General features: G+C 46.0%; 1 protein-coding gene across 6 annotated transcripts in view; it reads left to right on the top strand.

Moving 5' to 3' along the window:
- The window catches only part of HERC2 (HECT and RLD domain containing E3 ubiquitin protein ligase 2), a 179,306-nt gene that overhangs the window by 72,782 nt on the left and 81,912 nt on the right, over nucleotides 1-24,612 (top strand). For all 6 annotated transcript variants that reach the window (XM_061626960.1, XM_061626959.1, XM_061626958.1 and 3 more), the window contains exons 45-50: nucleotides 6,700-6,842; nucleotides 13,706-13,973; nucleotides 14,385-14,527; nucleotides 18,117-18,215; nucleotides 18,960-19,128; nucleotides 19,209-19,334. In XM_061626960.1, coding sequence (XP_061482944.1) covers nucleotides 6,700-6,842; nucleotides 13,706-13,973; nucleotides 14,385-14,527; nucleotides 18,117-18,215; nucleotides 18,960-19,128; nucleotides 19,209-19,334 — 948 coding nt within the window. The remainder of the gene's footprint in view (nucleotides 1-6,699; nucleotides 6,843-13,705; nucleotides 13,974-14,384; nucleotides 14,528-18,116; nucleotides 18,216-18,959; nucleotides 19,129-19,208; nucleotides 19,335-24,612) is intronic.

The following is a 24,612-nucleotide window of genomic DNA, read 5'->3' as shown; positions in this document are numbered from 1 at the left end:
GTCGGCAGCTTTAGTTTGGAGACGGCTTCCCTGGGGCTCAGCGTCCAAGCCAGCACCTAGATTTTTCGCGCTCCTTTTGTGAGCAGCTTTCGTTTTCCCTGCTCTATGGCAGTGGGGGGGGCAGACGCACAAACGCAGTAGGGAGGACGGCTACAGCCGCTGCTGGTTTTTTCTGCTTCGCCCAGCCTTTTAGCAAGACAGCGCAGTTACTCACCGCCAGCGAGAGTCTTTCCTTCATTAACCCTATAAGTCCCGCAGTGTGTGCCCACGATGGGGAAAGCCACACACAAGACGAAACACCTCTCAAAGGAGTTGAAACCGCTCCCCTGCGTGCCTGCAATAGGTGCAGCATCAGAACCCATTCCCACCCTGGGTTCAGGGCAGTCGCAGTCTTCGGGGGATCATGCAGATATGGCGGTGGCCCGCCCCTCTACCGTCAGGCACGAGGTGGCTGAGGCTCAGGTTCTGGCGGGCAGGGTGGCTACGGAAGGCAGGTTGCCTATCCCATATAAAGGAACCTGTAGAGACAATCAAGGTCCTGTCCACCATACAAGGGATCAGAGGGACCTGGAACCCCTGTCTGATGAGGAAGGCAGCCAGTCTCACCCTTCCTTGGGTTCTATTTTTTCTACCACCTCCTCTCCTGAGGCCTTTACAGGGTTTTTGGAGGAGCCAATCCCTGTCCAGCAGATCCAAGATGCTGAAGGGCACAGGCTCCACTCATCCCACACTCAGGCTCGCCCTATACAGTTACATCTCTCAGCACATTCAATTCAACAACTGAAGGAGCAGCTTAGGGATGCCCTCTTAATGGATCTGGCTAGAGATTTGTCTTCTTAAGCTATATCGGGCCCACAGCCCTCACGGAACCCACCTGCAGATCACTTGAGGGCAAATTCACGCCCTTCCCCCAGCCGCACATCTCCAGATCCCTATGCGGCATCTCAAGGCAGGCACCTTCAGCCCCCAGAGCAGGAGCTTATAGACACAGAACACGACTTGATTGTCTTGGATGAAGAGGAATGGAGTGGGGATTCAGAATCTGAGGAGATTTTATCTACTAGGATATTTCAAGAGCCTCATTTCCTTCCTCTGCTATGCAAGGTGATGGAAGCCCTTACCCTCACCTCTGCAGAGGATTCTCCTACTCCATCCTCCTCCAGAGTCTCAGCGGTATGTCCAGATCCAAAACCTAGGTCTAGAGTGTTGAAGCTTCCTTTTCTTCTCCCGAAGGTTCTCAAATCAGAATTCGACATTCCTTTGCAATTCAAAAAATCGGTTTCCTTAGCCAGTAAATATTATATGCTGGAACAACCGATCATGGATCAGCTGAAGGTACCACTCATAGACGCGCCTATAGTCAATCTGCTAAACCCATCATTGAATCCGAAAGACTCAGATGCGCACCTTAAGGATACCACTGAGCGCAAGATGGACCAGGGGCTTAGAAGGGTGCACGAGGCTAGTGCGCTATCAATCAGGGCAGCAGCAGCAGCCTCCTCGGTGTTTGCTCGAGCCTCCCTTCTTTGGTTGGAAGATCTGCTGGATGGCCCACAGCAAGATGCAGCCTGGGTGCGCAAATCTCTGCTGAAGGTCTCTCGAGCAGTTACCTTCATGGCAGATGCATCTGTGGATGCCATGCAGTTTGCAGCAAGGTCTCTGACGGCAGGGATCTTCATACGAAGAACCCTTTGGCTTCGACATTGGGAGGCAGACCGGGCAGCTCATTCGAATCTTGCCTCAGAACCCTACGTAGGAGGCAAATTATTTGGGGACACTGCCCTCGCTAATGTCTTGGAAACTAAGGAAAAGAAAAAGTCCATGCCATCCACCAGAAAAAGGGATGACGGAAGAACCTTTCATCGCTCATTCCATCCTTATCATTTGTCGCAGTCCTTTTGGGGCTCACGTCCGTTTGGAAGACAGAAGAACACCCGCTCCAGCCATCCCTTCTGGAACAGATAGCACAGCCAGCTTAAGTCCCAGCAGCACCTTCCGAGTCGATCAGGCTTTGCATCCCAGTCATGTGGAAACGGGTCAGTTCTGACGCCTCCGCCTCGCCGGTGGGAGGCCATCTCCAACATTTTGCTCACCGATGGAAGGACTTATCCTCCGATCAGTGGATCCTACGCACCCTGCGATACGGCCTTCGCCTGGAATTTTCTTCCACCCCCCCGGCGAGATTCATTCCATCCCCTCTATCAGCAAATCCACACAAGAGGGGCAAAGTTTTACAGTCAGTTTTCCATCTCCTATGCATGGCAGCCATTGAGAAGGTCCCACCAGGAGAGAGATTCCTGGGAAATTACTCTCTGTTCTTCACCGTCGAGAAAAAAGACGGTTCGTCCAGGCCAGTGCTAGACCTCAAGGGTCCAAATTGCTTCATAAAATACCGCAAATTTCGTATGGACACCTTACTTTCGATCAAAGAAGCGCTGAGGCTAGGGGACTTCCTCTCTTCTATCGACCTGAAGGAGGCCTACCTTCACATACCAATCTTTCCCCCTCACAGAAGGTACCTTCGCTTCGCGGTGGGACAAGACCATTATCAATTCAGGGCTATGCCCTTTGGCCTGTCGTCTGCTCCCAGGGCATTCACGAAGATCGTGGTTGCCCTGGTGGCACACCTCAGGACACTGGGGATTCATATCTTTCCTTATCTGGACAATTTTCTGATCCGCTCACCATCGTTGCACAAGGCATGGGAGGACCTCCATGTCACCCTGACCTGTCTAAAGGACCATGGCTTCCTGATCAACGAGGCCAAGAGCCATCTCTTTCTGTCCAGACGCATTACACATTTGGGAGCGACTATAGACTCACAACACGGCCTCATCACGTTGTCCCAAGAAAGGATCAGCAAGATTCGCAAAGTAGCGTTGGATGTCCTATCCTCCCCCTCAATGGACCTGATGGAGTTGGCAGCACTTCTGGGTTTGATGGTGTGCACGTTCCAAACGACGCCATGGGCGCTCCTGCCCTTCGAAAATGACATAGCGTCCAGACACCACCGCAGGGTAACTCTGTCGCCAGAGGTTTGTCAGTCGCTGTTCTGGTGGACCCTTGAGCCCAACCTGGAGCGAGGAGTTCCTTTCCAGGATCCACTGCACACCCTGATGACATCGGATGCCAGCCTATCAGGATGGGGAGCCATATGCGACGGGCAGATGATTCAAGGCACGTGGTCGTCTCAGGAACCCACACTGCCGATCAACCTGCTCGAATTACGTGCAGTTCGTCTGGCCCTCAGACACTTCGCGAGCACCAGACGGTTAGGGGCGGTGCTTATCAGAACAGACAACGTGTCGGCCAAATCTTATTTAAACCGTCAGGGGCACACGCTTCCTCCTTCAGAAGGAAGCCTTTCTCCTCTTCCAGTGGGTGGAGAACAATGTCGACTCAATAGCGGCAGAATATCTCAAGGGGGAGGACAACAGCCAAGCCGACTGGCTCAGTCAGGAGAAGGTGATTCAAGGAGAATGGAGACTTCACCCAGAGACCTTTCGTCAGATAGTGGAACGTTTTGGCCACATTCAGGTACACCTGTTTGCCACCAGTCACAATCGGCAGGTGATGTGGTTCTTCTTCCGGTATGCAACACCAGGTGCGAGGGGATAGATGCGTTAACTTCCCGGTGGCCTCCGGGCAGACTATATGCCTTTCCTCCAATTCCAGTTATCCCCAGGGTGATCAACAAACTTCGTGCCAAGAGGTCAACGGTTCTGTTGGTGCCTCCATGGTGGCCAAGGAGACCTTGGTTTCCAGACCTCCTCGACCTGTCGGTGGAACCACCATGGAAAATTCCAGCGAGAAGGGACCTGCTATCTCAGGGACAGCTCCGCCACCCGGACCCAGAGTGGTTGGCGCTTCATGTATGGAACTTGAACGGAAGAGACTCTTGAAAAAAGGCATCTCTCCCCAAGTATTGGAAACCATGATGGCTTCTAGACGCCCATCCACACTCAGAATATATGAAAGCACATGGAAGACCTTCTCATCCTGGTCACGGAAGAAAGGAATTCTTCCTCGGAAAGCGGGGGTCAACGAGATCCTGTCTTTTCTGCAAGATGGCTTATCTTTGGGTCTCAGACCTAACACCCTGAGGCGCCAAGTTTCAGCCTTATCGGCAATTCTCTCCAGATCCCCGGATAATCCAATCGGGTCTCACCCTTTCATCTCACCGTTTCCTCAGGGGAGCAACGATAACAGCACCACCTATGGTGCATCGCTACCCAACTTGGGACCTACATAAAGTTTTGACAGCCCTTCAAAGACCTCCGTTTGAACCTCCGAGTCAAGTTTCTCTCTGTCTTGTTTCTGGTGGCCATTACTTCGGCCCGTAGAGTGTCTTAATTGAATGCCCTGTCCATAAGAATTTTTGTGTATTTCATAAGGATAGAGTAGTCCTACGTACTGTCCCTTCCTTTCGTCCCAAAGTGTTGTCTACCTTCCATTGCCATCCTTCTGTCCGAATCCTGTCCACCCTTTAGAGAAAGCCTGGCACTCTCTTGACATGAGACGAGCCCTTAAAGTTTATATTTCCAAGACAAAGCCAATTCGGAAAACAGATAATTTGTTTGTCTCCTTTCACCCAACATCCCTGGGGAATAAGGTGACCACGTCTACGCTAGCCAGGTGGATCAAGGCGTGCATATCATTGGCATATGCCTCTCTAAGATTAGCCCGTCCTACCGGAATAGTAGCTCACTCGACCAGGGCACCGGCCACATGAGCGGCCTTTTCCCATAATGCCCCTCTAGCGGAGATTTGTAGGGCAGCCACTTGGTCCACTCCCAATACTTTCATTAAACATTATAAAATAGACTCCTATGCTTCAGCTGAGACAGCCTTCGGGAGGAGGGTGCTACAGCATGTCCTCACAGATCAATAGTAGCCACAGCCCAGCAGTATTCCCACCCTACATGGGTCAGCTTTGGTATGTCCCACCTGATATCATCTTTCCATGCACAGGAGAAGAGACATTTGGTCTTACCGTGAAATCGGTCTTCTCTGTGCATGTCAAAGATGATATCAGGGCCGCTCCCTGTGAGGGCTGGGCTGCCTTTACAAGCACTATTAGACCTTGAGCAGAGAGTGTATGAGTACTGTTGTCTTGTCTTCTTTGTGGTGTTTATTGGTCTTGTTCGTAGGGGCTTGTCATTGAAAACTGAGCACGGAGCAGGCGCAGACCAGGAAGAGATCTACAATAAAACGTCAGCAGTACTCTTTTGCCTTCAACCACTAGGTGGAGCTAATTACCCACCTGATATCATCTTTGACATGCACAGAGAAGACTGATTTCACGGTAAGACCAAATGTCTCTTCTAATACCTAGATAGAAGAGCACGTCTGCAGGTAGACTTCCATTGTATACAAGCACAGTCCTATTCTATTGTTCTGCTGTCCCCTTGACTGATGCTCTTGAGGCCAGTTGCTACCAAGCATAAAATTATACCATTGTTCCTGGTATGCCAAGCATACCTGGCACACCTGTTGCTATAGTACCTACGGAAGACAGCACTTAAACAATATAAAAGCTAATCATAAACAGACCTGTTGATCTTTATAATTTTTTTACTTATAGTTCTTTAAATATATTTCCTAATTTATATATGTTGTTGTTATGTGCCTTCAAGTCGATTACGACTTATGGTGACGCTATGAATCAGTGATCTCCAAGAGCATCTGTCGTGAACCGCCCTGTTCAGATCTTGTAAGTTCAGGTCTGTGGCTTCCTTTATGGAATCAATCCATCTCTTGTTTGGCCTTCCTCTTTTTCTACTCCCTTCTGTTTTTCCCTGCACTATTGTCTTTTCTAGTGAATCATGTCTTCCCATGATGTATCCAAAGTATGATAACCTCAGTTTCATCATTTTAGCTTCTAGTGACAGTTCTGGTTTAATTTGTTTTGACACTGATGGCAAAGGAACTTGATCATGTTCTTCCTGGTTCATGTATTGTACAAAATCATACCAAGTCAAAATAAATTTATCTCTTTTACTTTCACCTCTAGAGACACTGAGTTTTTGAGTTAGTTTAACAATGCTTCATTCCAGGCCAGCGTACACCAATAGTCTATGTTAGCTGTGAAATGTGCCATGTGTAGTAAATGTGTAACCAATGCTTTATTTTGCAGATTTGAATCATTGTCTATGAACAAATTTAGGATAGTCAATTGTGGAGTAGCATTAATTTGTTGATTTGTTATTTTGTTTATTTCCTGGAATATGTTGGTCCAAAATATTTGTACTCTGGGGCATTCCCACCACTGGTCTAAACTTACCCATCGTATTAGAGTCCCTCCAACAATTTGGCAATGAACTTGAGTTAATTAATGATAATTTTCAGTTAGTAATCCTTTGAAACCATGCTCAAACATCTTCTGTGGTTAGCAATTTTAGTCGCTCCTAAGATGTTATCAGCAAGTTAAAGCCCTTTTTCCACTTCGGGTTTAATTTTTTATGTAATAACATAATAAAAAAAGATAATGGTAGTTTGGGAAGTAGACATTTAAATATAAAACGGTTGCTCAGAATTCAGAAGTTCATGACTGAAACAGGAACATGTATATTACATACTCTTTTAAAAATGTTTGCATTTTAAATGAGACATTAAAAAGTTGAACTGCTTTTGAAAGAGTATTTTAGCTTCTGTTTTTTGGTCGTTTCTGCAACTTTAATCCATTTTTCTTGGCTTAAGATGATGGCGCAGTGGCATCGCCTGATATAGGAGACCTGTCTCCTGAAGGACCTCAGCCTCCCATGATCCTCTTGCAACAGCTACTGACAGCAGCAACACAACCATCACCTGTGAAGGCAATATTTGATAAGCAAGAACTTGAGGTAGATTTCTTAATTTTCTCCCATTAAGGAGAAATAATTTGTGTTTTATGAAGAAGGGAGTTCACAATGGTTTGTAATTCAATAGACATGATAAAAAAAAGAAAAGAGAGGCTGAAGAGGAAAATAAGCAAATTCATGTACTGTGATCATTGGATGAAACAGTTCTGGGAGGGAAGAAGTCAAGCGGCAATTTGTCCCAGCCAGCTGTCTCACTTCTCCCTCTGCTCTGGTGTAGCCGCTTAGAATGGCTGTGGATGGAGCAGTTCACATGGTGAAGAAGTTCATTGGCAGTCAATCTTAGTGAAACTGACAAAGGGGATCTCACTGTCTCTTCTGCCCCCTCTGATTTCCCCTCTAGTTATTTGTACATGTATTGAATTTTGTTTGAATTAGATGTTTCTGTTCTTTACTTAATAATTTTAATCTTAAGAGTTTTACTTGTATTTTTAATATATACTATGCACTGTGGATTTTTCTTGTATTGCAAGTTTTTAGGTAGTTTCTAAATAAGTATTTTCATTTATATGTAACTAGAAGCTGCATATTTAAGATTAGTTGACATCAGTGCTAAGCACAATTCTGTGTACATACTATTAGAAATCAGTGGATCTTGCTTACATGCAGTGGTTTGACATTGTAGCGCTTTAGAATAGGCTTAACATTGGCAATGTTTTTCTTTCTTAATAAATGAAGGATTAAAGTAAATAAAGTACAGCCAATGTAAATAAATTATATGGGGCATGTTAAAATGTGAACATGAACGATGTAACTGTATCTCTCTGTAGGACACTGAATTCACATTATGTTTTATGTGTGTTCCGGTTCAAAGTAATTAGCTAGATGGTATTGATTGATTCTAGAAGGGTAGTCACTTGCAGCAACATCAGTGTCTTGTGGCACTTTGAATTTGAAACCTTTTTTTAAATTGTTGAATTGGTTTTGTAGGCAATACCCTACTTCATCAAATGCTTCTGTTGGCTTGGACATTTGTTCAGTCTTTTTGTCAGTTCAAGGCCGAAGCTGTGGGCAGCTGAGATCAGAAGCAATCCTGTTATGTGTATATATGTGCATGTGTTTCTATAGTTGGGAGCTAAGGATTTGAGTAGGAGCTTAACTCGGTGTTAGAGCTTCAGCTGAAGCCTGGCATCTTCAAGTAGGAAATTCTGCTCTGTTGACCAGGTAAGGGCAAAAAGCCACCCTCTACATATTTAGTTATTGCCTTTTTCCACATTGGGTTATCAGCCTCCTCTAGCACAGGCAGGAAATCTCTCTTGTTAATTTGAATGCTCCTCCTCCTATCCCTCTCAGGGTCTCCTCAGTTTTGATTTCCTGCCAGTCCATGCAGACGTCTCTCCTCTTTCTCCATCTTTTGTTTCTGGCTTGCTATTAGGCTTTAGTTGGTTTGTTACCCTCAGGCGTTTCTCTATTATCTTACCTCTATTTAGACTTTGAGAGCCAGTGTGAGTGCTGGACTACGACCTGGGAGACCAGGGTTCGAATCCCCACACAGCCATGAAGCTCACTGGGTGACCTTAGGCCAGTCACTGCCTCTCAGCCTCAGTGGGAGGCAATGGTAAACCCCCTCTGAATACCGCTTACCATGAAAACCCTATTCGTAGGGTTGCCATAAATTGGGATCGACTTGAAGGCAGTCCATTTCCATTTTTCATTTAGACTTTATTCCCTTTGCTTCACTTAAAAAACCAAAAAAACCCAAACCTTTGCTATTAGGCTTTGTTGGTTTTTCCCTTCAGGCATTTTTTCTCTATTTAGCCTTTCCTCCTCTCGCTTCACTGCAAACCAACCAACCAAAAACCCTTCACTGTGCTTTCAGCATCTTTCTTTTTGTTCTTTTGTTCTTTTTTTTTTCCCCTCCCCCATCTGTGGGCCCCAAGGGAAAAGTGAAAGAAGCTGCCTCTCCTCACAAGAGGAGCCAAAGGATTCAAGATCAAGTGGCAAGGCTACGGCCAATCCAGCAACATCCTCTATGAGGCAAGCTGAGCGCCCATGTAGGGCTGCTGCCACGGAGCTGACTCAAACAGACGAGATCAAACCGGCTCTTCATCAAACTTCAAGGGAGATTTTCCCTGAGCCGGAGGGCGAGGGGACACCTCTGTGCGAGCCATCCCCCCCGCCTTCCAACATGAGTGAGCAGACATGGAAGGCATTGCCATGGATGAGAGGGGGGGATGCCTCTCTGTGAGCCATTTACCCCCTCCCCTCCACCTTCCAACTTGAGTGAGTATCCCTTCTCTATCTCAGACATGGAATGAATTACCATGGATGACCACCAGAGGCCCCCTGTGGACCACGTGAGTCAGAGGCATTATGACCCCTCAGGAGAAGCATGTGTCTGAGTTGTTTAAGCCCCTTTCCGCCACTCAGGTGGATACAGAGGGGGCAGCCCAGAATGAAAACCTCAGATCTTCTTTGCTTCTATGCTGTGTGAAGGCCATTAAAGAGGCAATTGATAAAGAGCGTTGCGCAAGAAGGCATAAGTCCTCAGGAGAAGCAGGTGTATTTACTCCTTCAGATTGTTTAAGCCCCTTTCTTCCATTTAGGTGATTACAGAGGCAGCAAATCTCAGACCTTGTTTGTCTCCAGGCTTTGTGAAGGCCATTAAAGAGGCAACTGGTAAAGGGGATAGCTCATGAAGACATAAGTCTAAAAAGCATAAAAGATGCCTGCCTTCTTCAAATTCCTTATCCTCCCCCCCCCTGCCACAGGAGGTATGCTAAAAAGGCACATGAGAAGGCCCAAAAAGCTAAAAGCAAGTTCCCTGACAACTCCTCAGATTTGTCTCCTAGGGACTATCCTCTGCCTATGATATCTGGCACAGGGGCGCCTCAGGTAATAACCGTGCGCTGCCCATTTCTCCAGTAGGAGATGAGGCAGTAAGCAGTTCACAAGTGGATCTTCTAGACCCAGTGGCTAATTCTCCAAAGTGTTCTATGCTCTCTGAAACTGCTCCCAGTATGTTGCTTGAGAGGGAAGAGGGGCAGTGGAGTTCCATGTCTGACCAGGAGAGGGACCCAAACCCACCCCTGAGCCATGCCTTTTCAAAGTGCAACATTTCTCCCCCTGCTTTTTTCCCCAGAAGGCTGTTTCTACCATTTGGTCTCAAACATTCTGAGCAGCCTTCAGAGGAACCACTCCTTAAAGGGGCAGCGGTTCTCCCTCTCTTGGAGGTCTCATCCAAGACCATTCCACTACCTGATGAGGGCCCAGGCATTTATGGCAGATGCCTCCATGAATGCTTTTATTGTTACAGCTAGGAATTCGGCCACCAATCTGGTTGTTAGGGGGGCCCTTTGGCTAACTTATTGGAGTGTTGACAGTACTTCTCATAATAATCTCTCTACAGCTCCCTTCAAGGGACTTAACCTGTTTGGGGAAGAAAATCTGAATAAATTTTTGTAGAGACAAAAGACAAAGGGCGATGTCTTTGGCCCCAAAATATATGATAAACGTACTAACAAGAAATCTTTTTATGCCTTTGGTCCACAAAGAGGAGGTTTTTGTTACAGGGATTTTCATGGACAGAGACCAGCTTGAACCAGATCACATTTCTCCAGAAATTGAGCCTTTACCAACCCCAAACTTGGACCCAGCCAACCCCAGCAGGGGAACAAGCTCTGGTGCCAGGACCCAGAAGGTGGGGGCAGGCTGCAGGACTTCACTCAGGTCTGGCAGCAGATGACCTCATATGCATGGGTAACACACACTGTGTCCCAGGAGCTCAAACTGGAATTCTTTTCCCTCCCACACCATCACCTCTATCCCACACCTGTCCCCAAGGATCAGACCGAGGCTCACAACATGACTCAACAAATAGAACACCTATTAGCGGGAGCAGTAGAGCTAGTTCCAGTGGGAGAGGAGGGGATGGGGCTTTACTCCCACCTGTCTCTGTTCTCCAAGAAGGGGGGGGCGCCTGGGCAGTTTTAAACCTTTGATCACTCAGTCAGTATGTTCTATACAGGACATTCTGGATGGAAATGTTAAAGTCTATCATGGAGGCACGGCAGTTATGACACTTCATTGCTTCCATAGACCTCAAGGAGGCTTATTTACAGGGCTTACTTTTTCCGGACCATCGCAAATTTCTTTGCTTTACTTATGCGCATAGACAATTTCAGTCCAAGGCCATGCCCTTTGTGCTTGCTTCAACACCTTGAGTTTTCACCAAGCTCATAATAGCATTGGTGACACAACGCAGGCAACAGAAAATACACAAGACGACCTTTTGATCAGGTCCCCATCACTACTTCAGGCACAAAGTGATATTCAGCAAACGCTGCTCTGTCTGAGGAGTCATGGATTCCTCATCAATGCTGGTAAGAGTCATTGGGTTCACCTAGGCACCCTGACAGACACCTCCACAGGAATTATCACCTTTGCACCAGACAGAATAGCCAAGATTCAGGCCTCGGTCCAGTCTCTCATAGTACACAGATTTGCAGACCTGATGAGCCTAGAACATATGCTTGGCCGCCTGATAGCTTGTATGGACCTAATTCTGTGGGCCAGAGCTCATACCAGACAGCTTCAGTGGCTTCTGCTTCCTCTCGGATGCAATTGCAGCCAAAATGCACAAGTCGATCTTGCTGCCTGCAGCTCTCAGACAATCTCTCCAGTGGTCGTTGCCTCTCAGACACCTTCTGAAAAAAGTTCCACTCCTTTTTCCCCAGTGAATTCTGGTCACAACAGCGGACAGCCTTCACGGGTGGCATGGCACTGCATCTTACGACCCAGGGGACCCTGGGCATGGGGGAGAGGGGCTGCAGCATATATTGGTTGGTGCTCAGGGCAGTGGCCCTTGCCCTCAAACACTTCAGCCACATACTCCTTCACAAACACATATTAGTTTTAACTGACAACATTTCAACCAAATGTCATTTGAACAAACTAGGATCCAGACCTCACCCAGCCAGCAGGACATCATAGAATGAGCAGAATGCAATTTGGCCTCTCTGACAGCACAACACATCACAGGGGAGCTGAATGTGACAACAGACTTCCTCAGTAGACATCAGATTTACCCAGGGGAATGGACTCTCAGCAACAGAGCATTTCAACCGCTTCAGGTCCATCTGGGGTATCCAGTCCTCAATATCTTTGTATCTTATCTCAAGACCCCTCGCTTTTACTCAAGGTACCAGATTTCAGGAGATCCACAGATCTTCTCACGCAGCGTTGCAACAGTCATCCAGATCTCGGATGGCTCAACCAAGCTGCATGGAGATTGAGCGGCAGATTCTCTGCTAGGCGAGACTAGCACCAGCAGGCATAGTCACTATGCGGGCATCCAGACAGGCTTCCACCAACAGGATTTATGAGGCAACGTAGAAAGCTTTTCTTGGTTGGTGTAAAAAAAGAAAACGAAAACCAAAAACATGGACTTTAAGAAGCTGGAGACCAAGGGCTTAAGCTTAATACCTTGAAGCGTCAAGTAATGACTCTGTCATCAGTTTGTTCCAGGCCTGGATGAGTGGCACTCTCAGGCCACCCACATGTTAAACATTTTTTACGAGGGGCAACTCTACTTTCACTGCCCATGATTTACAGGTTTCCTTCATGGAACCTAAACAAGGGGCTCAACGCTCTTACTAAATCTCCTTTTTAACGACTGGCTTCTGTGTCACTATGATTACTATCTTTTAAAGTAGCAGTTTTGGTGCCTATGATTGCAGCCAGGAGAGTGGCAGAACTCAGTGCTGTGTCCATCCAGGGTGATCTCTGGATTTTTTCATACAAAGTAGTATTCAGGACAGACCCGCCTTATATCCCTTAAGCCAATTCTACCTTTCAGAGGTCTGAGGAACTGATCCATCTTTTCTTTTCCCCTAGCCATCACTTCAATCTGAAAAGTTATGGCACAAATTTGGATTTGAGGTGGGCACTTAAAATTTACATTAAATGCATGAAGACATTTAAGTTGACATCTTGATCAGAGCCTCTGTTGTATTAGCTTATGAATCCCAACTGCTTAGGGCTTCTGGTCACATTACAGTTCATTTTACCAGCCAACACCACCTTCTGAAGCTTTAGCCATCAACACCAGCATTTCAGAAATCTGCAGAAAGCTGGGCAGTACCATCTGTATTCACTAGACACACTATAAAGTGGACACCTACACTTCTTCTGAAGCGGCCTTTGGATGTTGTGTCCTTCAATCAATACCACCATAGTGAGTGGACCTGCAAGTTCCCACCCAAAATGGCCTTAAGCTCTGGTAGGTCCCAATGTGGGCGAATCTGCCAGGAAAATGGAACGTTGGTCACTTACTGTGAAGGGTCTTTTTCTGGCAGACGAAACCCACATAGCCACGCCTCACCCTGCACTCATCCGCTTACTCTGTCAATGTATAGGTTCTTCCTCTAAGGTTACATATTACACTGTTCTGTTTTTACAGGCAGGGCCTGGTTCTGTGTTAATGTTTTTCTAAGGCTTTATAGGTCCACAGAGTCTTAGGGCTGGGCCAGAAGGGAAACTGAGGAGACGCTGAGAGGGATAGGAGGAGGAGCATTCAAATTAACAAGAGATATTTCCTGGCTGGACTAGAGGAGGCTGATAACCCAATGTGGGCTTTGTCCGCCAGAAAAAAACCCTTCACGGTAAGTGACCAACGTTCCAGTTTCAGAGGCTGCCTCCTGCCTTGCAGACACAAGGCACGAGGGAGTGTAGTGCTGCACACAACCTTGGACCTCAAGATTGCCGGTTCAAGCCCTGGATCTCCTGACATTTTGTTTTGTAATTTTTAAATGTGCCACAAGACTTGTACTGAAATAATAAATCCTATTCATATTGTACATTACAAATGTATTTCAGCCACAAAGAGGTTTTTGTATTACTTTTTATAGGCAGCTGCATTGGCTATGTGCCAGTATCTGGCTGTAGAGTCTGCACATCCTTCAACTCCAGTCTTTGAAGACTGTAGCTCCAGTGAAGCTACAACACCTGTTACTGTCCAGCATATCAGACCGGCAAAAATGAAAAAACGCAAAATATCCCCTATTCCACCACTTCCTATTGTAGTCCAGCTTATGGAAATGGGATTCCCTAGGAAGAATATTGAGTTTGCACTGAAATCACTTTCGGGAACCTCTGGAAGTACTTCTGGGTTACCAGGTACTTTGTTTTTTTTTAGTGTCAGCAAGGAATTGGTGAGATCCCAGGGTACTTGGCATTTATGCTCAAATACAGCAGTAAGGAGGAAAACAGTGTACAGCAGTCAGGCCGTGATGGTTCAGGGAAAGTCTTGTGGAATGAGATTTTGAGGCGTTGGAGGTGTTTAGTGAATCTTTTCTTAAGGAAATAGAAGAGTAATGTGGTAGAAGACACAATGAGAAAGTAGCATTTGGAGATGAAATTGGACAAAGGTCTGAAAAAGGAGGATTTGAATATTTTGTTTTTAAATCTGGGAGAATAATTTGGTGCACCTAGGGTGAGTGTAGTAGATCAACAAAGCACAGGAAGTGAAAATGTAATTTTTCTTGAACTTCTGCTCAAATGAACAATACTGTTTGTGTTGTGTTCTAGGAGTGGAAGCCTTGGTGGGCTGGCTTTTGGATCATCCTGATGTTCAAATTACTGATCTCTCAGATGGCGACACTGTATCTGATGAGTATTCAGATGAAGAAGTAGTAGAGGATGTAGAGGAAGCAGAAGCTGCATATCCGGCAGTAAGTGTTAGGGATGAGGTATTACGATTCTAAACTAACATGTAGAGACCAGTGTTTCTGATACGTTACTCGCAACTTTGGGTGAGGAAACCAGTGAACATTTACAGTTTGTTGGGGAGTTTACATTGCAGAGCATTTAACATTTATTCATTAATAGGCAAAAACCCCTTGCAGTTTAATAATGTACCTATAGCCAATGGATACTTCTATTAAACTTTAAAAAGCAGGGAAATTGGGCAGCTATAGTGAATGCACCAGAGCAGCAGGAGACCTGACCTCCTCTCTGAGATATTGTACTGCCCTATAAATTGTTGGAATAAGCAAGTTTGCATGCTTTTAATAGGGAGATGTCCCTTCTAGCCAGAATTTGGGGACACCTCTATGCTTGTTTACTGTGATGCAACTTCCTATTGATAGGTGTTATTTTCCCTTCTTCTCTTCCTCTTATTTGTTAAGAGATGTTGTTCTCTTACTAGCATAATTCTCCGTTAAGCCACAGGAGAGAGAAGCCTCTACAGGCTTCTCTGCCAGATGATCCCAATCAGGGACTAAATCTGCTATCTAATTCTGTCTTTTCTCTGCAAGCTAGAGCTTATGTTTCCTGAACATACGAAACGTTGTGAGTAAACATTCTTAATGCTTTTTGCCAAAGAAGACTGTCTCTGTTGTTTTTATTCATCTAGTCTGGATGAGGGGAAGGTGGGTTGGTTAATTCTCATTCCGCTTTGCAAAATTTATACTCTGTTAAGAAATAGAACTACAGAACTGTTTCTATTTCATTTCAAACCAAATACAAATTTGTCAAAATGCAAACACAATTTGGGTTGGTCTTTCACAGTCCAATTCACTTCCTATGTAGCTTGGAAGAATTTAGTAACATGTGCCTCTGATCATATGGTGAGGATATGGAGTATGTGGAGATGGAAGTGTTGCCTCCAGAGATGGAGAATTATATTTTTTGTATGTTTGTTGGTGTTCTTCTTACTTCACTTCTTTTCTGTGTTACTGCTGTTTCTACAGAGAATCTAACCTAGAAAATTATATTTCTCTCATTATTCATGGTAGAAATCTGTGTCAAATTTATTTTCATTAATTTCAAAGCCTTTGTATTGGTCAATGTCATATGATGGTGAATACAGTCTTTTGTGTTTCAAACTAGAGGTTATGTTCTATTTCTATTTTGGGCGCATTAACAGATGAATCTAAAGTGCAGTTTCATGTAAAATCAGACTGCTTATAATATGTTGCTACTTAACCAATGACTCTAGCTTTTGGAAAAAACAAACTTGGCCTGCCCAAGGTACGTGTGTTCAGCCAGCAGTGCTTAAACCACTCCACTTAAGGAAAGGTGGGCATGGTCAATTAAAAACATAGAGCACACGTAGACATTTGCTAGAATATATTTCATCTCCCACTGTTTTATCTTGTGAAAACTAAAACACTCCTCATGTCCATTGGAGACTATTCTGCAGAACAGTCAGTGCCATTATTCCACAATTGTTTTTGTAGCTTTTTAGTGTAAATTTGCAAAGCGTTGCTGTACTTCACATATTGACAGAAACAGAAGCAAAAGAAAATGATTTACCATGGGAAACATCACTAAAATTGCAAAGTAAATCAAACATATTTAAAGTGACTATCTGAACTATATTAACTGTCTTAATATTGTTGCTTCCTCCCTGCTAAAACAAGATCAGCACAGCACATGTCTTGTTTTTGTTATTTGGGGAACTGAATTGGACTGTGAAAGACCAACCCAAATGGTGTTTGCATTTTGACAAATTTGTAGAGCAGTGCAATATCTCAGATAGGAGGTCAGGTCTTCTGCTCCCCTGGTGCATTGACTATAGCTGCCCAATTTCCCTGTTTTTTCAAGTTTGATAGAAATATCTGTTGGCTATAGGTATGTTCTTAAACCGCAAGGGTTTTTTTTGCCTATTAGTGAATTTCTCTGCTTTTTAATCCGGAAGGTAATGGGATCCTGTGCAAGTTTACTGAGAATGGATTGGTCATTTGCATGCTTATTGAGTTCAGTGGGATTTACTCCTATGTAATCATGCTTAGCATAGGTGAAACTGACCATGGGGGAGGAGGAGGGGGAGGAGGGAGGGAGGGCTGAGTGGGCAGGGGAAAAGGAAGGGGGAGGGGGAGGAAGGGAAAGATAGGGGAAGGAGAGAGGGAAAAGGCAGGCCTGATCATTTGCACGCTTATTGAGTTCAATGGGATTTATTCCCATGTAATCATGCCCAGAATAGATGACATGACCATGGAGGAGGAGGGGGGAAGGGGACAGGAGAGAGAAGGAGGGGGGAGGGGATTGGAAGGGGATGGGGATGGGGATGGGGAGGGAGGGGTGAAGGAAGGGGGAGGAAAGGGGCAAAAGGGAGAGAATAGGAGAGAGGAAGAGAGGAGGGCAGGACTGATCATTTGCATGCTGTTTTTGTTCAGTGGGATTTAGTCCTGTAAAATCATGCTTAGGAAAGGTGAAACTGATGGGGGGGTGAGGGGCAGGGAGTGGTGAGGAGGGGGAAGAGGGAGAGAAGGGTAGGAAGATGGAGGGGAGGGTAAGGGAGGGGAGAAGATTGAGTGGGTGAGCACCGGCAGAGGGAAAGCCCTTTCCAAAAGGAAAACATTCTGAACAATATCATTGTTTTTCAGGGTTTCCCCCACCTTTTTATTCTACAGCAGGCACATATAGTCTCCCACCCAAATTTAAACCAACGCTGTCCATGGCCACATCCACACCAGACTTTTATTTCACTTTAGACAGTCATCACTTCCCCCAAAGAATCCCGGGAAGTGTTGTTTGTTAAGGGTGCTGAAAGTTGCTAGGAGAGGCCCTATTCACCTTACAGAGCTACAGTCCTCAGAAGAGAGGCTGACTGTGAAACCACTCTGGCCTCTATAGCTCTGTCAGGGGAATAGGAATCTCCTAACAGCTCTCAGCACCCTTCACAAAGTACACTTCTCAGGATTCTGTGGGCGAAGCCATGTCTGTCTAAAATGAAATAAATGTCTGACATGGGTGTGGCCACCTGATTAGCCAAGTCAAACAGCTGTGAGTCTGACTTTAATACACTGTTGGTTCTTACTGAGCATGCCTGACACTATAATAGACTTCAATGTTAAATTTCTTAGATTAATTAAAAATCAGCCATGCACCATGAACTGCAGAAGATGAAGGTCAGAGCATGGGGCAAGGTCAGTAATAGGATTACAGGTACTCTGAGAACATGGCTGATTTTAATTAATTTCAACAAATTGTGAGACTACTGACAGAAAAAGTCCAACAGGGGTCTGGATTTCCCCCCTCTTGTTTTACACTTTGAACTCTCGATTCTCTCTGACTATTCTGTGTATCGCCATGAAAACTTAGGGGGTTGTTAAGCAAGCATTTCTGAGTTCAGGACTATAAGTTTTGTATGGTTTTGTTTTGAAATGAGCTTATGGGAAGCATCAGAATGGCATGGGGGGTATTTTCAATGTAACATTGCGGAATGCGAAAAATCCATGCTGGCTATAGTATACAGCCACTCTTGCGGCAGTATACTAATGTGCATCAGAGTTATGGATTATTTTTTTATTGCAGTCCACTGGTGCCGTTGTTACAGAAAGCCAAACTTACAAGAAACGAGCTGATTTCTCAAGTAATGATGATTATGCTGTATACGTGCGAGAGAACATTCAGGTACGCTGGACTGTGAAGCCTTCATTTGAACAGTGATGCTCCCTGTTTGGAAAGGATATTGATTTGACGTGGATGCATGTGGGAGTAGATAAATACAGAAGCTGCAAATTACTTTGACGGCAAAAATCTGCTTTATTTAATCTCCCAGCTGTTGCAATCTGTTGTTCCTTTGCTATTTATAGAAGGCATTGATGTTCTTTGTTCCATGGTGACATCAAGGGGTTATTTCCATAGTTTGTTTTAAAGGATGTAGCTCAGTGGTGTAGCACTTGATTTACACGCCAAAGGTTCTAGGTTCAATCACTGGCATTTCTGGGCAGAGCTAGGAAAGATGCATGCCTGAAACCCTGGAGACCTGCAACAAGTCAGTATAACAGTCCAAATACTACTCCAGTTCTGAGGGGCAATGATTTTGTGGATGATCACATATTTCTTCCCCAATTTTCAGGGGCAATGATTGTTTGGATCTTTGCATTCTGCTTGTATAGGCCTGGTTCCAAGTAATGCCCAGTTTGGCTGTAACACTAAGCTAGGGATGGTGGCTTGTTTCCCCCATGTATTAGCAGGGAGGAGTAAAGCAAAGCAAGATTGGCTTATTCATGGTAAGCCATTAACTAGGCCAATGATGGCAAATTCTCCTAAATAACAGGGAAGTCTGTTTTGTTATGAGTAGATATTTACTTTAATACAGAGTCTCTGTTGAAGGTTCAGGTGCTGAATATTGATTCCTTTTTCCCCTCCTAGGTGGGAATGATGGTCCGATGCTGCAGGACGTATGAGGAGGTTTGTGAGGGTGACGTGGGCAAAGTTATTAAATTGGACCGTGATGGGCTGCATGATCTGAACGTGCAGTGTGACTGGCAACAAAAAGGTGGCACTTACTGGGTCAGATATATCCATGTGGAACTTATAGGTGAGCCAATTCATTGTTCTAGTGGTATCTACTACACATTCAAAATTCAAAGACCTTAATGGCATTGCTTTTTTTTATAGGATTCCCACCACAGAGCTCTCCCTCGCACATAAAGATTGGTGACAAAGTGCGTGTAAAAACTTCTGTAACTACACCCAAGTACAAGTGGGGATCTGTTACCCACAGGAGTGTAGGAGTTGTGAAAGGTAATGTGTAATATTAAAAGGAAACACTTGTTGGATGGCTTGTACACATTTACAGATTTTGTTGGTAAAAATGTGGTGTTGCCTGCAAGATTAATATTTAACTATTAGAAAGCTTTGTCTTTTTATAGCACATTCTATGTCAGAAGTATTGGTTCAGATCCAAATATAGGTGTCCAGTGCAACATCTGCTACAACTTCTTGGGATCAGTTTCAGTTGATGCAACCTGATGACTTGGACAAGGTGCTTGCGACGATGCTGCCAGCAACATGTCCTCTTGACCCTTGCTGTTCTTAACTAAGTGGATCCAGTGTGTGGTCAATATGTCATTGTGGGAGGGAATGTTTCCAGCTATCCTGAAAGAGGCAGAGATCCAACCACTCCTGAAAAAGCCCACCCTGGTTTGTGACTGCCCGGTCACAAATACCCTCTTTTTTAGGGGAGGTGATTGAGAGGATTGTGGCACAGCAGTTGCAAGTACTCTTGGATGAAACAGATTATCTTGACCCATTCCAATCTGGGTTCAGGCCTAGTTATGGGACTGAATCAGCCTTGTTGCCCTGATGGATGACTTTTATCAGGAGAAGGGACGGGGGGAGTGCAACCTTGTTATTCTTACTTGATCTCTTACCCCTTATATACCCAGTTGATCACTATGCTCTGCAGATGAGGGCCTCCTGCAGATACCATCTTATCAGGAGATCAGTTCCACAGAACATAGGAAGTGGACTTTTAGTGTAGTGGCACTGACCCTTTGGAATTCTCTCCCCTTAAATATTAGACAGGTGCCATCTCTGTTAACTTTTTAGCGCCTAGTGAAGACCTTCCTCTTTCAACAAGCCTTTTCAGTAGAGCGCTTATCCCAGTCTGTGTCTGTTTTGGAATTGCTTTTTTAAGATGTTTTTAAAGCTTTTTTAAAAAAATGTTTTGTATGTAATCCCTGCAGCAGAATTGCCTCTTTGGAAAAAAAAAAAGTAATAGCATGGGGCTTGATATTTCCGTAACTTGATCTTCTAGTTCATATGATGGAGCTGCTAAAAAGGAACACCACATAATTAAAGGATACTTGGTCATTCTGGCAGATGTGGTACAGTTATCCACCTGACACTCCAGGGTATATAGGGACAGGAAGGGGACGTTTGATGTGTTTTTTACATGAGTAGCGTGTTTTTTCATGAGGAGTACAGTAGGGTCCCGCTTCTTGATGTTCCACTAATACGGCGGTTTTCAATTACAGTAGGGCCTCACTCATACGGCGCTTGTTCCGCTTTTTTGGCATGATGCGCTCTGAGAACGACATCGGGTGCCATTTTATTGTCATTTTTTCACTTTTTGGCAATTTTCGCTTTTCGGCAGGGGTCTGGAACCTAACCCACCATATGAGTGGGGCCCTACTGTATTCAAATATGCTTCACACATATCTTGAAGTATTATACATATACATTGAATGTCACATATGCCTGCTTATCATTTTGGATTTTACCTATTTTCAAAATCAAGTAATTGCTATTCAGCTTGTTCCTGGGTTAGATGTTTAAGCTTAGGCTAGTGTTCATGCTTAAAACATTCGATGCAGATTACAAAGATGAGGTCTAAAATATCTGTTTTTCCTTAGGTAGTCCGACATCACATGGGATATAGCGCCATCTAGCGTCCAAAGGCAAGAATGGATCGAAGTCAAGACCTGGGGCATCGAGCCCCTCCCACTCCAGTTCATTCTTGCCTTCCTTCGTTCGAGGCGTTTGGATCACCTAGTGTAGCTAAGTTGGAGTGTGTGGGACTGTAAAATTTCTCTTCTTCTTTCCTCTCCCTCACCCTCCTTTTGTAGTTTTTGGGACGTTATTTTGGGTGGAACTTTTATTCTTATTTTTTGCTTCCCACTTTTTAGTCTCTTTGTTTGGGAATCCGGCGGCTGCCGTTTTCCTTTTCGGCTCCCGTCTCGTCAGAGACGAGCCTTCCTGAGAGCCGCAGCTGCGGCTCTCTCTTTTCAGCCCGTCTTTTTATTGTGTTTTTCTGTATCGACGTCTCCTCCATAGGAGACGACTGCTTTTGTTGGGCTCACTTCTCCTTGGGACGAGCCTTCCTGAGAGCTGCAGCTGCGGCTCTCTCTTCAGCCCTTGCCTTGCCACTTCCTCAGGCGGCGGCCGTCTTTTACTGTTTTTTGCCTCGGGAGCCATGGGTGCGGCTCCTTTAACAACTTCTTTTTCAGTGGCGGCTATTTTTGGGCTGCGGCGAAAGGTTGCTGCCTCGTCTATTGCCTTTTGCCTCACTGGGAGCTGCGGCTCCTTCAATAACTGCTTTTTCGCCAGGGGCTGCTATTGGGCTGCAGCGAAAGGCTGCTGCCTTACTTGACAAGTAGCTGTTGGAGCTCGCTTTTGCGGCTCTTCTGCTTGCATTTCTCTACCTGGAGGCTCTTAGGTGCCTGTGGGAGGCCCCCCCCCGGCTGTTTTCGCAGCTCCATGGCCATTAATTAATTAAAGCGCGTCTTTGTTTTTACGCTGCGCTTAGAGTTCACCCTTGCTCCTCCTCTATCGGCCTGACTCCTACCTCGGCCGTTATAGGCTTTTTGGAGCTCCAGGAACCCTTGCCTGCCCACCATTGTTCCTCCTTCCCAGCCACCATTTTGACTGAGTTTCCCGCCCTTTTTGCGGGCGCCATTTTGTTCTGCCCGTTTTTTCCTGCCCTTTCTGTTCTCCTTTGACTGTGCAGTTTCTTAGTCAGGCTCTACAACAGTTCCTCTGCATAAAGTGCATGTGTGGGTGATCAACTGCACATTGGGATAGCACATCTAAATCATCTGCGCCGCAGCTGCATATTGGAACTGTACGCCACACCGCACCCCTCACCTCTGTGTGTGTGTTGGTGATAGTATCTCGCCACACCGCACCCACCACCAATGTGCGTGTGTTGGTGTCATATATATACCGTGTGCTGGTGAAAGTCCCTTGCCACACCGCACCCCCCACCTCTGTGCGTGTGTTGGTTTTAAAATATATATATATACAGCATTGCTGGGCGCTCAGAATGGCGGATCAACACTCAGAGACACATTCGGCAGCAGCAAAGAGACCCTGCAAGTCCTCCCCCCACAAGTCTACCAATCATAAACTATCCAGGCTTCACTCCAAGGCAGTGGCTAAAACTAAACACCTGTCTAGCCACAGTGCCACTAAACGCACACGTTACATTTCGGTGCCACACTCTGAGACTGCTAACCAAGGACACTTGACAGCACTCTTTCACTCTCCAGCTGGGTCGTCTGAGGATGACTTTGAGGGTTTTCCTGACCAGCCTGGGGTCTGCCACTCTCAATCCAGCTTGCCGCTCCAGGCCAGTGAGCCAATGTTGCTGTTCCTCCACAAGGACAACAGCCTACTGGGCCACTACCAGGACAACTACCGGCCTCTGTACTAGGACTGCAGTTGTCTCCTGAATTCCTGTTGCAGTTGAAAGATATGCTGAGCCTCTTGTCAGATCAGTCAAGAGGCCAAACAGCTCCATCGACTCAGCACAGCGAACAGCAACCTTCCTGTGCCCCAGCCCCATGTGGCTGTTCTGAGGTGGTACCGCTACCCTCGCCCAACCCATTTGACGTTGCTAGAGGTAGGATTGGAGATGACATCCCTGGGTTGGAGGACCCAGATTATTCTCTTCAGGCCGAAGGGGATGAGTGGAGTGACGAGGCAGACTTCGAGGAGGACACCTCATATCGCCTATTTGATGCGGCCAACTTTCTTCCCCTATCTCGCAGAGCTCTGGGTGTATTAGGCCTTCAAACTACTTAGCCCGAATCTACCACTCTCCCCATGAAAAGGGCTAAAGTCCTTAAGTCTCCAAAATCATTGGATCATTACCTTCCTGTGCCGGACCCCATTGGCAAACTGGCCAAGGAAGACTTGGATCATCCTCTACAGGCACACCGATTTTCCATTATGGCCAAAAGGCTCTATGCACTGGACCCAGACTTTATGAATCGCTTGCTTGTTCCAGGCATCGACGAGCCAGTCTCCAGTTTGGTTTCGCGCTCGCTCCTTCTAAAGCAAGGGGAATCACAACTAAAGGACCCCTTCGAACGCCGCATAAGAACCACGAGGCTACCGCCTTTACTATTCAAACGTCTGCTTCAGCTTCCATATTTTCAAGAGCGGCTATGATGTGGCTAGACGAACTCTTGGATGATCCCGAACCAGACCCTGTCAAGCTCCGCAAGGGCCTGGTAAAATTATACAAGACAGCGGCCTTCGTAGCTGACGCCACACTGGATGCTACCCAGCTGGGAGCACGAGCTCTAGCCTCACAGGTGGTAGCTTGGCGTACCCTTTGGCTCAGGCACTGGGACGCTGATTCTGCGGCCAAGGGCAACTTGTCTAGAGCACCCTTTTCTGGGTCTTTACTATTCGGAGATGAAGCCCTCAAGGTGGTCTTGGTAGACCCTAAAGACAGCCACTTCTAAGAGAGAGGATCATAGGGCTTTCAGACGTTTCACCCCATATCGCTCCTTTCAGCCCTTTCGAGGAGCGCGGCCTGCAGGGCGAGGCCGCGACTTTCGATATTCTGATTTCCGCTCCTCCAGGGGATCCTGGATCAGGCAATGTTTCCAACCCAGAGCACAGAACAGGGGAAGTCAAGGGGCCTCAACTTCAACTTATGGCAGGGGAGCTCGTCAGCACAGACAATACTGACGCTTTCCCTGGGGGGGGGCAGATTGCTCATGTTTGCAAGCCACTGGTTATGTCTGACACGGGTCGCTTGGGTCAGAGATCTCTTCCTCCATGGTTACGAACTGGAATTTTGGTTGACCCCTCCAGACAGGTACATTCCATCCACTCTACCCAGAGTTCGAGAGAGGTGCCGGATCATGCGGGAAGCCATAACTCATCTTCTTGACATAGCTGCAATAGAACCTGTACCACCGGAGGAGAGAACACAAGGGGTTTACTCTCTCCTATTTGCAGTTCCCAAGCGAGATCAGTCATGGAGGGCGGTACTAGATCTCAAATTTGTCAACCGTTTCGTGAAATACCGACGGTTCAAGATGGAGTCCCTGGCGTCAATTGTAGAGGCGCTACACCAAGGGGATTTTCTGGCTTCCATAGATCTCAAAGAAGCTTATCTTCATGTGCCAATCTGTCCAACCCACAGACGTTTCCTACGATTTGCCTTTGGCCCCCATCACTTCCAATATCAAGCAATGCCTTTTGGTCTCTCGTCGGCCCCGAGAGTATTCACCAAAATGCTGCTAACCCTGGTGGCTTATCTCCACCTCCAGGGCGTTCACAT

This window comes from Rhineura floridana, chromosome 5 (assembly GCF_030035675.1).
Source record: "Rhineura floridana isolate rRhiFlo1 chromosome 5, rRhiFlo1.hap2, whole genome shotgun sequence".
Lineage (NCBI taxonomy): Eukaryota > Metazoa > Chordata > Lepidosauria > Squamata > Rhineuridae > Rhineura > Rhineura floridana.
This window is presented reverse-complemented; position numbering and strand designations above follow the sequence as displayed.